The 17,260-nt window shown below is 39.2% G+C and overlaps 1 protein-coding gene across 4 annotated transcripts in view; it reads right to left on the minus strand.

Annotated features, from left to right (window-relative positions):
- Positions 1-405: 405 nt before the first annotated feature.
- The window catches only part of ZNF532 (zinc finger protein 532), a 34,070-nt gene continuing 17,215 nt past the window's right edge, over positions 406-17,260 (minus strand). For 2 of the 4 annotated variants that reach the window (XM_075726517.1, XM_075726515.1), the window contains 5 exons: positions 13,749-13,911; positions 10,531-10,809; positions 4,676-4,788; positions 2,806-2,953; positions 406-900 (listed from right to left, as the gene is read on the minus strand). In XM_075726517.1, coding sequence (XP_075582632.1) covers positions 406-900; positions 2,806-2,953; positions 4,676-4,788; positions 10,531-10,809; positions 13,749-13,911 — 1,198 coding nt within the window. The remainder of the gene's footprint in view (positions 901-2,805; positions 2,954-4,675; positions 4,789-10,530; positions 10,810-13,748; positions 13,912-17,260) is intronic. The other 2 variants (XM_075726516.1, XM_075726518.1) reach the window with 2 other exon arrangements.

A 17,260-nucleotide genomic window follows, 5' to 3' on the forward strand; every position in this document is an offset into this window, starting at 1 on the left:
TGTACTTCTGTTAGCTAAACTTTTTCAGAAGCATTCAAACAAGAAACGGTTTAAGAGAACCTAAGGAACTGCCCCAGCATTCAGAACTCTGTTTTAAAGAAACTTACTAGAAAAAAAACAGAAACAAAACAGAAAAACCCAAATTTTCCACTAGATACCAATACAAACACATAACAAAGAGTATAAAAGTTATTAGTTTAAATATATACAAACTCTTTTCAACTCAAATACTGCTTCAATGGTTTTGAGGGTATAGACAATGAGGTGAAGGGGACACTTTTATGCAGAATATATTGCAACAGTCTGAACAGTACTGTTAACACTATTATACCTTGAACTTTCTGTAGCAAAAATGTCATTAGTATTCCAATGTGGAGAGGGATTTCTGCGTCCCAAATAATCTGATCACTTTTCAGCTGAACTCATTCTTTTTGACTTAATGAAGGCCATGCCATGTGTTCTCATGTGAGTGTTTAAGGCCGCTTCAGTTTCAAAAGTCTTTGCACACACTTTGCATCTTCTGTCTGATGCCGTACTGTCAGATGATTCATCCTCATGATTGGGTTTATTTTCTTGCTGATTATCCTCCCCAGACCCATTTTGTTTTGATACTGGCTGAGGCTCCTTCAGCTTATGTACAATGAAGAGATGTCTGGAGAGGGACACGTGAGATGTGTAGCAGAGTCCACATTCCCTGCATTGGTACGAAGAGCCATCAGATTTATGCTGAGGAATATGTTCATGAAACTGGAGAAGATTTTCTGTTGTAAAGCCACAAACAGCACACTTGTGAACTTTAAAAACATTTATCTTTAGCTTCTTCAATGGCTGAGTGATTGCACCTCGTGGAGGCCTGAATTCCAGTACAGGTTCTTCCAATTTACGCTTTGGACTAGGAACCTAAAAAAAAGCCATAAATGGTATATCATGTAAGCATAAATACGCAGTTCTTTTCATAACTATTTGTGACTTGCAAACTTCAAAACCTTTCCCTTGGTAGATTACAGTACAACTTTGATAAATGCAGTATTTGAAATAATACAAGCAAATATATGTTGCACATGTTGGAAAACTAGGGGTTTTCTTTACTATAAATTGCACATAACATTTGTTTTGTCAGCTCTGATGGAGCTACAGTATCTAATACACTGTATAAACTTGAATAAATATTTGCCAGCGTAACTGAATCCAAGTACACGCACCAATGTGACTTCAATTGTGTACAGAATGTAGGATATTGGTCTAGGAACTTTTCAGCACTACCTTCTGGAACTCCATTTTAATGACTTAATATTATTTCATGCCTTGAAATTTGACTTGACATATTATCTCCTGATGCTAGTAACCAGACTAACATATGGCCACAGGATGAATCAACATGCACTATTTTTTAAACTAATTAAACCGATCATTTTTTATATTCTGCTTGTTATCCTTCTGACATGACTACTCCTCAAGAATCCTCTGCATCCTACCTAGCTCAGATATGCTCCATGATGTTTATGAAGACAAGGTATATAGCTGCCATATTTTCAACACTTAAATAAGAAGACAATATGTTGGGCTGAAAGAGAGTCATGTGAAGGACAACAATACATTTTAGAACACCGGCATGTTTGCGTCTCTGCTGTCAGCTTTGGACATGCCATCACAGGTTAAATTCTTTATCATATAGAGCCCAAAACACTTTAAAAATGTTGTTAATCTCTGCATGTAACAAATCTTTGGACAGCGCTGTCATCGTATTTTTGCTTCCCTCCTAACACTCGTCATCAATGGAAGACTAGAATATTTCAGCTGGAGGGGACCTACAACGCTTACCTAGTCCAACTGCCTGACCACGTCAGGGCTGACCAGAAGCTAGAGCATGTTGTTAAGGGCAGTGTCCAAATGCCTCTTGAACACTGACAGGCTTGGGGCATCGACCACCTCTCCAGGAAGCCTGTTCCAGGGTTTGACCACCCTCTCGGTAAAGAAATGTGTCCTAACATCCAGCCTAAACCTCCCCTGGCACAGCTCTGAGCCGCTCCCAGGCGCCCTGTCCCTGGATCCCAGGGAGAAGAGCTCAGCACCTCCCTCTCCACGTCCCCTCCTCGGGAAGCTGCAGGGAGCAATGAGGTCGCCCCTCAGCCTCCTCTTCTCCAAACCAGACAGACCCAGAGTCCTCAGCCGCTCCTCACAGGACGTGCCTGCCAGCCCTGTCACCGGCTCTGTTGCCCTCCTCTGGACACATGCCAGGACCTTCACATCCTTCTGAAATGGTGGGGCCAGAACTGCACACAGTACTACCCGTGAGGCCGCACCAATGCCAAGTACAGCGAGAGATCCTGCTGTATTTCAATCATCAGATTGAAAGCAGTTTCACTGTAAAATTTCTATCAAATAATATAGAATATTATTATATATAAATTTTATATTTAAATTAATACATCAAATAAAATAAGCTCCAGGCTGGGTGTTTAGAAGAAGGTCACATTACTTCTACCTAACCTGTAGCTTTTCTACAGCTATGAGAGGACTTGGTTGCAGAGGATTTGAAAGGTCATCTTAAACCAAACCACTAAGTGGTAAGTTATATTCTCCATCATTCAGTGATCAAACCAAACAGAAAGTCTTTCCAAAAACATGTTCTAGTACAAGCATGACACAATTTGCTGCAGGAACCTTTGAGACATTTTTTGGGCTCTCCGTCACAGAAGATCAGACTTTTATGGGATCAAAATACCTACATCTACTTAAAGATCCTGAATGTATACCTACAAAAAATTCATTCTCAGTGCCTGAATGAATCTTCTAAGTGATTACCTTTGTGTCTTCTTTTACTTCCCTTTCTTCCATATTGGTTGATTCAGTCATTTCTTTCACATCAGGGTCTTTAATGCCATGCATCAACTGAATATGTTTTTCCAACATCAACCGCTTGGTAAAAGTACGTCTTGAATCTGGGCAGTGCCTACATAAACACAAAGCAGACATGCACAGATTCAAATGTCATGCTTAACAAAAGTTGTAGTATTCTGAAGAATATAAATAAGAGTAGTAAATAATCCAGACTAGAGTACAATCTATTATAAGACAGTGACAACATTTTTCCAATCAATTGCACAAGTAAATATTATAAGACAATGAGCATAATTACAAAATAAAACTAGAAGTATTTGAGTAATTTATATTCAGAGCGAATGAGAAGTTCTCTGAAGATGATCTCCAAAATGGTACAAAGCGTGCATCAGAATAAAACCTGGGAGCATCCGAGTTTGTTTCTTGGACCACTGCTAACATCACCAAACTGTACACTCTATTAGACACTTTCCCAAGTTCTCTTTAATTTAAAGTTCATAGGGAAAGCAATCACCTTCCATGTTGGATGAATGCTGGCTCCAAATGACACTTAATTCTGCAATTAAATCCAAATACTTTTATCTCCTTGGAACCAGCAATTTCTTCTCAGCTCCCCTTCCAACCTCAAACTAATCAGCAGAATAAACTTGTCTTTCACAATCTGTGCTTTGTTCTCCCACACTGAACCAGCTGCATCACTTCTAAACCTCTCGCGCTTTTGGGAAGTGTGTTTCTCCTGAGCTCCAATGTTGTAACACATTGTACGGGTGTCTGGAGGGGGGGTGGCCAAACAAGAACTGCAGGAGAGAAGTTAAACTGTAACACCCCCTTTCTGAGTCTCTCTCATAAGGTTTTAACTTTTAAAATACTGTTTCACTTAACTTTATTTAAAAAAAAAAAAAAAGACAGTACTGTAGGCATTCTGAAATGAAAACAGAGAACCACAATAAGCTTTCTGCTCAAAGGGTATGCAAACAACAGGCACTTGCTACTTGTCATACACCAAGAGAAGCAGTGTCTAGGCTAGCCAGCTCGTGTAGGTTGAAGTACAAATCAAGGCTACATTAGAAACAATCTGATGCATGGGTTGTGGCAGGCAACCGTGGTGCAGGGAGACAGGAGGTTATAAAGCACTTTGATGGAACGCTGTGCTGTGCACGGCCGTCTCAAGTCTCCACACCACTGGCCCCTGTGGGCCTTGTGCCTTCCATAACAAAGCAGCGATCGTACTACGGCAGGGAAGGGAATGGTAAGATCGCAGCCACAGAGAATGGCTGCTGCTTGCAGCTTCCTTTTCAGCCCTTCAAACTTGGTTCCACGTACAAAACTATGAATGAAGAGATACAGCAAAGTTTGTTTTATGTATCTTATCCAATTGACATAGATTTTTCTATTAAATTATGTATCGTCTCTCCAGCCACTTAAACATCACTAAGGATTCTGAGACATTTCACACTCTTTCATGTATGAGAACCATACAAATACTGGCTTTTGTAGATTCGAAGAGCGGGTTGTATATTTGAGAGACTATTGAAAACCAAGCTCACCTCTGTAGAACTATCAGCCATGCAAACTCTCAGCTCAGTAAAGTTTCAGATTTGCTTGCCAAAGCCCCTGAAGGACAGCAGACTTCATGTACATGCATTCTCAGTAGCCTGCTATGTTTTATGCATGCAGGATAGCCTAAATAGTTTGCCCTGTCCATGTATCTAAATACCCGATTCATTTGAATGAATGGGACGCTGGCTTTTATACAGTCAAGAAAAGAAATTCAACTAACAACCTTTTTTGTTGGTATATACTCTGTTTCTAAATAAATACAAGTAGAACTTACGAGCATGTATAAACCTTCCTAATGCCTTTGTGCTTGATACGATTGTGACGACATAAACTATGGGATGAACTGAAAGATTTGTCACATTGTCGACACGGATGTTTCTTCATTTGCTTTAAAAAAAGAAAAATACATTAATTAAAAAAGCTCAGTAGAAGTAGTGCATGTGTCGAACTTTTAATAATTGGAAAGAAACATCACTTACCAGTGTCTGGTACTGTACCCTCAAGTACACATCACTCCTACAGCAACACTGCAGAAGTCAGAGGACCTGGACCTCTTTCAAAGCAGTGTGGCCAGCATGAGTTACACACACGTCTATCACCAGTTGTAAACTGGTGTCACAGACTACGGATGAAGTGAATTTCTTCCGCCAAAGCAGCAAGGAAGATCAGTGGATAATTTCTGGATCAGTAAAGGCAGTACGGTGAGAGATTTGCTTTCGCTATAAAGTAACCTTTCCTTCCCATCTCTCCTGGTTTTGGCTGGGATAGAGTTAATTTTCTCCCTAGTATAGTAAATTAACTCTATCCCAGCCAAAACCAGGACACCATCACCAAACTATGCGGCTGCTGACTGAGAGAGCTCATCAGTCACCTACAAGGAGGGGTGAAGAGCACATAATAAGGACCAAAGCAAAACGTCACAGACACTGACACACTAACAGGGCCCAGAAAAGTCATGGAGAAATGGGAGGTATGATCCGATGCCAACTTGAGGGACATCTGTTTGGGGACTTCTGTGGGGTTTATATTGCAGTTATATTACAGTGGAAGGAGAAAGAAAAGGAAGCTGAAAAGGATGGAGTGGTCTCCATCTATGTCATTCCAGCTGAACATGGCCACAGGAGCTCTAGTATCTGAAAAAGTAACATCTCCAAAACTGCGGACTATGCAAGCCCCAAGAATGAATGAGTGACATGGTCCTGTCCCTTAAGTTCCATCAGTCCTAGAACTCAGTTCAAAGGGCACGTCTTATCAACCTGAGTAGCTGCAGTAAGGAAATTCAAATATTCCAATCAGATTTCCTGCTTCCTTTCACAGGTAACTAGACTGTTCAAGCTCACATCTGTAATTTCTGCTGTTTTGGCAGTAACAAGGAAATCAAAACAACATTTTGGAAATTAAATCCAAACACTGACCAAACAAATCTAATTGAAGACTTTTCCAGATTACTTTTCCAGTTTACTTTTCAAAAATCCAGTCAGGGCCAGGATCCCATACTCATCATTCAGTACAATGATTCCTGCCAGAATCAAGGTGTCCTGGGTCTGAAAAAGAAATGGATTTTATTGGAACCTCCCGAAAGAAATCTGGATCATGTGGACCCAGATTTCAAGTGTTCCAGTCTGAGGGAGGGCTCATGCCTGCTAGTCAGGTACAAGTGCAGGAATGGACAGTTTCAGACAATCAGTCAAGTATCTAGAAGGGAAATCATCTTCCTTGGATTGCTTTTTCCTGCTCTAGCAGTGATCATAGTTTTCCTTCATTGTATCAATAACATTCTCTTTTCTGCATTTATTGGAAAACTGAAAAAAAAAAGAAAAAACATTATTCTACTATTGCAACTGAGGCCACTGAGTGAAACGCTTGGATCAACACTTGAAATTGGACCCTCCTTGACTCTTCTGGGGAATCCACCCAAGATCTGTCCCTATGTTCCAAAGCACTCAATAGCAAAGATTTTCTTCATGGAATAATGTAAACTGTTTGGCTTACTTATTCTTACCTTCTGAGGAAGTGACAAATTCCTAAACAATGCAGATGCACAATAATCCACACAGACGTTTTAATATGACATGAGTCTTTCTCTGGTGCCTAACATTAATCAATAATTAAAAAAAAAGAATTCTCAATCCTAAATACTAACAAGCTCAAGCCATACATAAATGCTTAAGGAACTGAAAACCATCCGTCTTATATTTGTGCTCTGAGCGCTGAACTTAATATTGATGTTCATATTCTCTCCCTAATGGTTACATTGCTCAGGAACAGCTACAGACAAGCCAGGGAGATCTGTAGAGGTGATGTCATTAATGAAAATTATCATTTACTGCTAAGTTTGGAGTGAACGGTGGAAGGTTTGTATACAGGAAAAAGATGTCTGGAATGGCTAAAGGAGTAAGAGCTGTTAGAGTGAGATGAGAGACCTTTTGCTATCAAGACCAAAATCACATGGAGTGTGGGGGAAGGAAAGAAGAGCAGTTTTGAAAGGTCGTTCATGCAAATGTGAAGCAGCCCATTAGGAAACATGATATGGTAATTTTATTGGGGCTAGTCAACATAATGCTGTTAGAGGCACAGTACTGTTCAACCTAGACTTCCTTTTCACATTTAAAGGCCAATTAAAATAAAAGGAAATCAACATATTTTGCTCTTAAATTGTTAAAGGTGAAAACTTGACAGTGTTTACCTGCAGTGCATACTCCTCAATGCTAATGCATTAATCAATACATTTTGCAGTATAGTTCTGCAGTATGCTTATGACTGCAATGCTCTGGGAAGAATTTATAAAATAAAATGTGAAGTCCTATTAGCGCTTCTATCAAGAAACAGCCCTGCACCATGCTGTACAAACATACAAGCTCAACCAGGGCAGCCGATGTATCTTTGCCAAGGCCACTGTACCGTGTAGATGCATCAAGCGCTTCGAAAAGCAGTAGGAGGGCTGTGCTCAGTAGCACAGGGCACTACCTGGGGTAACCACCCATGACACCACAATCATTCTGAATTTCTTAGGAAGATTCCTGATAGAGACCCAAATAGGATTTTGGATGCACTAGTTTCTGCAGTGTCAGCCAAAACCAAAAGAACTAAAAAATTCGTTCTGTAATTAGGTGCAGCAGGACCTCTTGTACAGCATCTTGTCTTTACAGGAAGAAAGAGGATGTTCAATTAGATGCACAGCAAGTCAGAATTGTAAAGCAATTCCTGCTTAGAAAACATCTGTCCTTTCATAGAAACACACTTACACACAAGTCCTATGAATCTCAGCGTCCGTCTACCTGGCTGAGTGCAGACATACACAACCCAGTTTCAAGCCAGGAGTTATACAGACTTGTTAGAACCACCCGTTGTCTGGGCTAACAGCATTTATTATTTTTTTAAAAACAGCACTTTTAAGATGGGGCAGAGAGTCACACCAAGGTGGCTACAAATTTGCCTACCCTTCAACCAGCTCAGGAAGAAAACATAGAAAATGTGAACCTGAACTGTCTGTCTGTGTAGACATTACCCAATAAGGTCTGGAAACTCAAGAATCTGTCTAGAAAGGATATACATGGCAATACCTCTCCTACGAATACCTCTGAATAATCCAGCCTGCGATCAGCTAAGAAGGGTTACAGCTCCAGACTTTCACTCTGATCCTGCAAAAGCAGCAATTAGAAGTTTGAAACTAATTATCTTCAAATACCTTACATGACAATGGACTTTTGTGAATAGCTCATGAACTGCTTAATTAAAGTTTTTAATAAACATTCTGCATAGATCATTTTAGAGCATTTAACCCACACCTATCATTCTTAAGACAAGCAGACTATAAATGAATTGCATTATTTATTAGACCCATTATCACATACTTGGTTATCTAATGTTCTAGTCTCTCTACAATAAAATGTATCCATAAAAACTTAGCTTTTGAATATATTTTGAAAGCTAACAATTACTGAAAGTTTCGAGAGGTGTGGAAGTAGTGTAGCAACTGGTCTTTATCACCCATTTCTGCAAGACATGGAGTTGTATCTCTGTTCATTTTAATATATATATGCCTTCTTTGTTATCCCGCTTGATTAGGGATACAAAAATAGCACATAATTGTAAGCAACGAAACAGGCCTTTAGGCCAGTATTTGAGTGCAACAATTATCCAATATTTCATAGTAAGGGCTGTTCTAGAGGTAAGATTGCACATTCTTACTAAATGTCAGAGATAGAAAGATACATATTTAAGGCTAATACTTAGAAGCATTATCAATGTGTTACTAACCTTATTTACATGGCTTCTGCCACTTTGCTGCAGATGTGATCAGACTGGCTATCATTCTCTAGTTCACCCTGAAATGCCACTTTCATAGGGAGGTTGTGTTGTTTTGTTTTTAAGAATTGCATCAATGTAAAAGGCATCTGGTCTTAAACTTACTTCTGTTTGCTGGTAAAAGCACTGATGAGTTAATACTTGGACTAACAGGCAAAACAGAGTGGACCAACAGTTTATATGTTGCTAAAGAGACTGATTTTGACAGAATATTAAACTATGAGTGAGTGTTAACAGGATCAGGAACAAGTATTCAGAGCATAGGCATGCCACAGGGACTGCAACACATTTTATGGAGTTTCTTTACAGACACTGCCTAGTAGAAGTGTCAGGAATACACCTGCTAGGCTTGAAACTGAAGCAATTAACAGTTGCTCGGTGACTTCAATGGACAGAAATGCAAAAATGGTCTTTTAAAGCAACTGGAGAAATCAAATGGAGACCACATGATCTCAGCTGTTTGTCTACTTTTCATGCCCTCAAGCTGTAAAAGGAGAACCAGGTAAAAGAAAATGTAGTTCTGTGAATCAAAATCCTTTGGTTTTGTGTGTTCCGTTCCAAGGGGACTGCAATGTAGCTACAGGACTCTACAGCAGGAAGGCTGAAAGAATGGAGTGGGAGTTACTGAAGGCAAGGAGAAACATGGAAATAGTCTCCTGTCAGTCAGGCTCGGTGCTATTTGCTTCAAGTTGTCATAAGAAAATTAGAGATGACATTCAGTAGTCTGGCCTTTTCAGCTTTTCCATAAAGTATTTATAAACAGAATAATTTTCACAACTGCTTTAGAGATAAACACTGTAATTTGAAGGGACACAGAAACCTCTGGAAATGTGCTCATTTATTACAGCATATTAGCATCCTGAAAACTACAGATTTTCATGAAGGATGATTCTTCTCCACGTAGACAAAATATGTCTGTTATCCCTTCTAGTTCTGCTCTTACATTAGCACAGTACATTAGTTTAACTCCCTGCTTCCCAACTGAGGGAAGAACCAGACCGTTTTCACTAGCACACAGCGAAGGACAGGACTGGACAGCAGACGACTGCTGCGTGTCGGCATCGGGCTGGAGCTTGCTACAGTCTGTCTCAAGCGCAGCTAAGAAGGGTCCATGCGAGGATCAGTTTCACTACTGCCTGCCTGCCAGTCTTTTTAATTTCATTTAATTGGAAAAGCTACGGGATGCAGCAAGGACATCAAGCTGTCTTTCTGCTGACTTGACGATACAGCATGCCCATATGTCACTTTCAATCCATTTTAAGCAAGCTATCTCAAATCTAGCTGCTTTAAATACAAAATCCAACTTGTTCAACTCAGCTGACTTGTTGGCTGAACCTACAAGTGTAAGATTAGAGCAAAGGCTCAACCTTAGAGTGAGTCTATGTTTAAAATGAAATGTGGTTTGGCACTCAGTGGACCAATAAAACAAGACTCCATTCCCTGAGTCTAACAGTTAATGAATTTTCAAGAGAGAAAGGGAACTGAGAAGGCACAAAGGAAGAAATGAGAACCTGGATCAGATTAGATGACTTGGATGAAATACTGGAACATCTTTCACTCTTTCCATCTTGAAGAAATTTTGGTACTGGATGAACAAGTCTACAATTAAGTAAGAGCGTGTGGGTTTTCTCAGTAGAACTATGTAGAAAATGACAAAAACTAAGCAGCCAAAGAGAGAAAGATGAAATAGATACAAGAACAAAGAATAACAACGATGGAACTTAAAGGAATTATTTGCACAAACACAGCTGAATTTGGAAAAAAATTACTTCATATTTCAGGTTTAATTGACTTTTTTGTAATTGAATATTATTCATTTACCTTTCCATGTTCTTTCCTCATGTGAGAGATGTAAACGTCTCTCTGAGTGAAGAGCCTATCACACTCCCAACACGTCCAGCCAGGATTAGCGACTTTTTTAGGCTCTGCTTTCTTTATGGGAGAAGGAGATTTCTTCTCCAACTTTTCTGTTCCGTTGACAGATTTTGTGTCCTCTTTGTTGTGACTGGCTGAGTTCTGAGTTGTGGGCTTAGTACTGAGAGGCAGATTTATCCCCAGGTTTGGTGGCCCCTCAACACTTTTCAAAGTTCCGTGCATAGACTACAATAAAAGAGAGGAAAAAAGAAGTACAAAACTAACATTGATGTATACAGTTGTATTGACAAAATGCAAAGACCCTCTGAATCAAAAGTCTTAATCTACTTCTTTGGTAATTGCATTGGGTTTTTTTTCATTACATCATCATCATTATTATGATTATTATTAAATTTCAATTATTAAACGGCTCTTATCTCAACCCACGAGTTTTCTTACTTTTGCTCTTCCGATTCTCTCCCCAGCCCACCGGGGGCGGGAGGGTGAGCAGGCGGCTGTGTGGTGCTTGGTTGCTGACTGGGGCTAAACCACAACACAGGTAATCTCAGAAAGAAAAAAAACATTCAATACATTCTTGATTCTGAGAATATAAGAATATGGATCTGATACTCCAGTATAATACTTCAGTATGAAGTTCTTTTGTAAATCCTGTGGCATTTGGGACTACCTGCTGGCTCTACAGCAAATACCAACCTGATCTGTAGAACATGTTCTTCTATTTAACAACTTTTAAAAGAAAAGACAGTAATTTAAAAACCTAAAATGTTATTAAAAAGGAAGGCACACAGGACCAACTGACAGGCTCCAAGAACAAACTGAGCTTGTGTAGTAGAGGAGGAGGCTGCCTTTAGTATCCCATTGCACCAGAAGAAGAAGGAAGAAGCACGGGGTAGGGGGAAAGGAGGTTCCTGTACTTTCAGGCAGCTGAAGATTGACCTGGAGATTCCACCCCAGCTTAACTTGTCAGCACGTAGAATGTTAGTGCTCAACTTTCTAAATGTCTTTTAAATACAATACTTGAAATTTAATTTCTTATTTGAAAATAAACAAAAAACATTAAAGCATAACATGGAGTCACAGCAATCACAGCACTCATCACCAGCAGAACTGGGAGCATTACACCTCCAGTCCAGACCTTCACCACCTGTTCTCACTGGTTGTTAGGAATTTTCTTGTAGCTAGCCACTATAGGAAAATGAGACATACATTTTGCCAACAAGAAACATTCACATCTTCAGGAATTATTCTAGGTTATTTTTTGTAGCTTTAAATAACCTCCTTCTGAACTTCTTTCTATCCCTTTCTGTTCTATTTTCATCCAGGTCTTCTCTGCCTTGATGGTTCATGTCTAGCCATACCAAACAATTACTTCTTGTGCAGCTGGGCTGAGCTCTGCCCTTGTCTGGCACTCATCCTCTCCCCGAGTCCTTTTCTGTTTTTATCTATACCCTGTTAGTGGTTTTTTCATTCCCCCTTAACTGAAGTCCAGTTTATACTTTTCTGCTGCTGTCCCTACTACTATACACACGTCCTAAATGTAAAAGCACTAGCAATTCTGAATAAAAGCAGTAATACTGTTACTGCACATGTATGTTCTAATCCTCTAATTTCATTCTCAAAAATGTCTGAATCATTTAGAGCGAAACATGCTAGAAAAACACTGGTTGAAAGTACAAATACTGGCATGGAACACTAAAGCTGAAAGAGTTAAATAGTGCCCAGATCGTAAGTAATTGAGAGTAACTTTATAATGAGAGACGCTGAGCAACCCTAATTTATAGAAGAATAGCTTCTGGCCCTAACTACAGTCAGATCACGCTCCTAAAATAGTTGTTTTCAGGTCTTAAAGAAGTAGTTATGTACAGATATAACAATACTTTTACAATGATACCCGAGTCAAGAAAAACTAATTACGTAAATAACACATACACTGCAATATATGGAATTTGCCTGTTTAGTTAAAAAAAGAAGCAACATGAGTACATCAAAGGAAATAGAAAATAGGACTTTGCATTGCTGCATGAGAGGATCATTTGAGATATTGGGCATAAATGTAAGATGACTCTTACAGTAAACATGAACTAGTTCAGAAACAAAGAAAATATCCAGTCCTTGCATTTCTCAATGTCTCGGGTCAGCCCTTCCCTATCTCCTCCTCAAGTTTAAGATTGGCTTTAAGACCAACTGTTTTTTCCAAGACTTGGGATCTTGTTTTCAATACAACTTCAGAGATTTCTGAGGTTACAAGTGCCATAGTTGAGACTAAGATGCAAAATGATGGTTTTAGCAGACAAGAAAGATGTCTGGTTTTCCACTATGCTGTATACAAATTTTACTAAGTCTTAATGTGTCACTAAATTAAGTGCTACCATTCTGGATTGCAATACTTTGCAATGGTGTAAATAACTTCAACTGTTACCAGACAGTAACACCAGATCATGTTAATAAGGCATAAGAAATTCCAGCACTGCTAACAGATTTGGTGTATATAGAACAAGGTAGCACAGCATATTTAGAATACACAGCTAACAAACTATAGCCAGGGGACTGATTATTCTTAATAACATGATTTACAAAGATGACAGTAGATCATCTTCAATTATAAGGGTATTTATGAGAAAATCCACTTCAAGTTTTTTTCAAAGCATGCATGTGTTCATGTTCATATGTAAACACACACAAAAATAACCTCTGCATCCATTCAAGGAACACACTGGTTCCTACTGGTGAGTTCTGAACGTCAAAGGTTTGATGTTACAATGTACTCAGCATTTCTCAACTCCTAACAACTGGAATAATACTTACAATACTGTAAATAAGGCTCAATACTTACTAAGATTGGACTAACTTACTTCACTATACCCATTATTATTTTGATAAAATAACCTGTTGAATGCAATGCACTGAGATATTCCTAGTATACCAAAATCAACATTCATATAGAAAAACTGAGTTAATGATTACATCACAGATACACTGAAGATGATACAAAATACAACATTTTAACATTTGAGAACATTATTCACTGATTACTCTTCTGGAATTATTAACATCTCTCTCAGCAGTCGTCCTGGTATTCTGTGCCTTTTTACAGTACTTTCTCACAGCATATATTGCACGACAAATGGTATCTATGAACGAAACAAGAGAAGATGCCTACACACCTTGATATGATCCATCATAAGCTGTTTCTGTGCATATAGAAGAGAACAGTCTGGACACTTGAAAACAGACACCTTCTGGTTTTCAATGTGCTGATCAAAGTGGCGATAGAGCAAAGGTTGTAGAGTAAACACAGTGTCACACATAGAGCATTTATATATTATTCTAAAAACAGAAGTACAATAAACAATGTCAGTCATGTTGATGATCCGTTTGCAAGAATCATGCATGATGTTAACTTTTTTTCTCAGCAGAGCTAAGATCTGACATGTTTAAGCAATCATTTCACACTGCCTGAAAAAAGTTAAAATTAAACTAATTCAAAACATCCTCCAATTTCAAAATATGGGAGCAGCAGAAAAAACAGAAAAATAGAAAAAAAAAAGATTAAAAAGTGCAAACAAGAAGCCAGAAAACAACAGCACATGCCAGTTACATATATAACACCAACATCTGCTTAGGATACTCTGGAAGTTAAATGTCTTCCATTTCTGAACTCACATTATAACTAAAGGATAAAATACCTGTTTCACGTTGTAAAGGCAGTATGTTTCCAGGGAGTGACTGATTCTGTCATGATAATATACTTCAAGATAAATTTATTTTTGGCAATGTATATGGCTTTGAACCTCCTGAATGCCAAGCCTAGACTCTGTTAATGCTCTGAAGCCGAAACTTCACAGGATGGTTTTTCCCCGTTTTGCAATTACAGGCCTTTAAGAATCTGTCTATTGAAGCAATGCAGAGACACCACCAAAACCACAAATTCCTCTCTCAAGGCATACGCAACTTTTCAAATGAGCTACCTACATCTCCCATTCTGACAGGCAATATTCTAATCAAAATTGTAACAAAAGCTATTTGTTTTAGTAGCTGTGTAACTGGTGAAGCAATGCATCTATTAATGTAATTTCAAAAGTGCTTTAGAAATAGGTATACTAATTAACAAAGAACTAGGTAAGAACCGGGCACTAAAAGCATAGTCCCTGAAAATGGATGAGATAGGATTTTGTGACACAGAATTTTGGCTAAGAAAGTTATTAAACAATCTGAAAATGCTTGTTTTAGCAGATCCTTGTCAAGTGTCTGTCCAACAGACAAAAAACATAGGGAAACCAGAAACAATCCTCTGATCTAAATGCTCCAACAACTACTACATGACAATAGTTTGAAGCTTGTTTCATATTGCTGATGATTTCATAATGAAAAGTGTAGTTTAAATTGCATTCTATATAATGATTACTTCATACTTTGCTTGTTGTTTTTGCCTATCTGCATGTTTGACTGTATTAAGAATGATTTCCCTGGCAACTAAAGGTGAGTTACAAGACCAGCCATTCAAACTGCAACCCTTTAATGTTATCTGCTTATAAATAGTAAATAATTCTATTCTTTCAGAAACACCACACTTTTTTTCTTTAACTTGGAAAACAAATGAAAGGAAATGACACGTGAAAGAAAAGTAACACAGAAATTTGCCATAGATCATCAGGTGAGGGAGAAATCTTATCCATTAGCCATCAGTAGAAGTAGTACTTCAGAAAAAGTTCAGCTAAAATGAAAGCAAGCCAGCAATGGGTGCTCAGTACAATGACAGTCTTCCTAATCCCATCAATTAGAGGGTGATGTCTGTCCTAAAGAATTACTTTTCATTTAAAAAAAGAAAGGAAACCAACAAACCCTGGTTGCTAGAGTGCTGAATTTTCCCATTATCCACATAAATGTTCTAAGTCCTTTCTATATCCCTCTGAGCAACTACTGTCGACAGTACATGGTTCAAGAGCTCTAAAGACCACGCTGTGCTGCGCTTTGAGATGACAGCAACAGGGACTTTGCTTCAATGTCCAAGCCATTCAGTGAGTCCAAATATTTGAAATAATGAAAAATAGTACACTTAATCATCTTAACTGTGAAAAAATACTGGTTTTGTGGTATACCAAGTGGTCCCAGTTTCTTACATATGCTGAGATAAATTTATTTAGTCACACAGCGTCCTCTGATGACCTCCACAGTACTGTAGTGCTTTCTGCGGTGAACCCTCTGCATGGGATGCCACTGCGCAGGCACAGCAGCACACACACCTGCTAGCTTCACCTTGTGAGCACGGAGTATTTGGAAAGAGGAGCTCCCTCCCCATCCTCTGACCCCCCACATTACTGTCCAAAAAAGCTTCTTAAACATTATTCAAAACAAGTATTTTAGTTTGCCACATTATTACTGATCTATACCCCTTCAGAATCCTAACTTCTTGGGTAATTCCTGTATGAAAGGTGTTAAAGAGCTTGCCAGAAATAGGAAATGCTCCTTGATAATAATTGGTAGGAAAGAAACCCCAGGTTCCTAAAATGCAGTTTTGCGTCATGTACCTCACATCAATATAAATATATGTATCTCACGAATAGTTTTAACTGAGATCATAAGAGACAACTTCTGGGGAAAAAAAGTCAATGGATCACCACCCCAGCAGGTCAGCCAAATTGAGCACAGAGAGAAACAGAACGTGAACCTTCTCCAGGCACAGTGCTGTTACAGGCACACTGTGGGATGCACCGTTTAAGCCTGAAGGGCAGAAAGAGCCAAAGGATTCCCTATGCAAGGGATCATTTCCCTTGGCCACAGCACACAGAGCTACTGAGCGTCTAAGCACGCTCCGCCATCTCGGTCCCATCTCAGCGGAGCAGCTAGAGATAATTTAAAGCAGTGATTTTACTGTCAGCCCTCTTCACTCCATCCAAGGAAAAAAAAGCAGAGTCTCCTCAGAAAAGTACTTGCTGCAGTTCTGTAGTGAATCTGCTTGTAATGTCGCAAGCTAGAGAGCTGGTACTAACCACACGCGTTCCCTAATCCTGGGGCATCACATATTTTTCTTCTGTTCCTTACATCCTGTCTCTTATAACACTGTCTTACATCTCCATCAGCAACTTTGTCCAAAAGTCAGGAAGCGTCAAGCCTGATTACTAACTAAGCAGGCAAACAAGCTGAGGCACAAGACTGTATTACAGCCTTGTCCCTGGCAGGGTGATTTTCACCCTTCTGGTTCACTGCTCACATACCACTGCTAACATCCAGAATCCCAGCATTTTGGTGCCTGTTGCCAAGCAGTCGATCCCATGGCTAGGTGCTAAAGAGAATCATAGAATCGTTTAAGGTTGGAAAAGACCTTTAAGATTATCCAGTCCAACCATTAACCTAACACGACCAAGTCCACCACTAAACCAATTAAGGGCAGAGTAGTAATTAATTTCATGTTTCCTGGCTTGGTGGCTGAATTATTTTTTAATGAAAGTAAAACTAGGAATCATTAAGGTTGGAAAGGATCTCTAAGATCATCAGTCCATCATCAACCCAACACCCCCATGCCCACTAAACCATGTCCCAGAGTGCCACGTTTGCCCGTTTTTTGAACACTTCCAGGGATGGGGACTCCCCCACCTCTCTGGGCAGCCTGGTCCAATGCTTGACTACTCTTTCTGTGGAGAAATTTCTCCTAATATCCAACCTGAACCTCCCCTGG

The sequence above is a fragment of the Pelecanus crispus genome, chromosome Z (assembly GCF_030463565.1).
Source record: "Pelecanus crispus isolate bPelCri1 chromosome Z, bPelCri1.pri, whole genome shotgun sequence".
Lineage (NCBI taxonomy): Eukaryota > Metazoa > Chordata > Aves > Pelecaniformes > Pelecanidae > Pelecanus > Pelecanus crispus.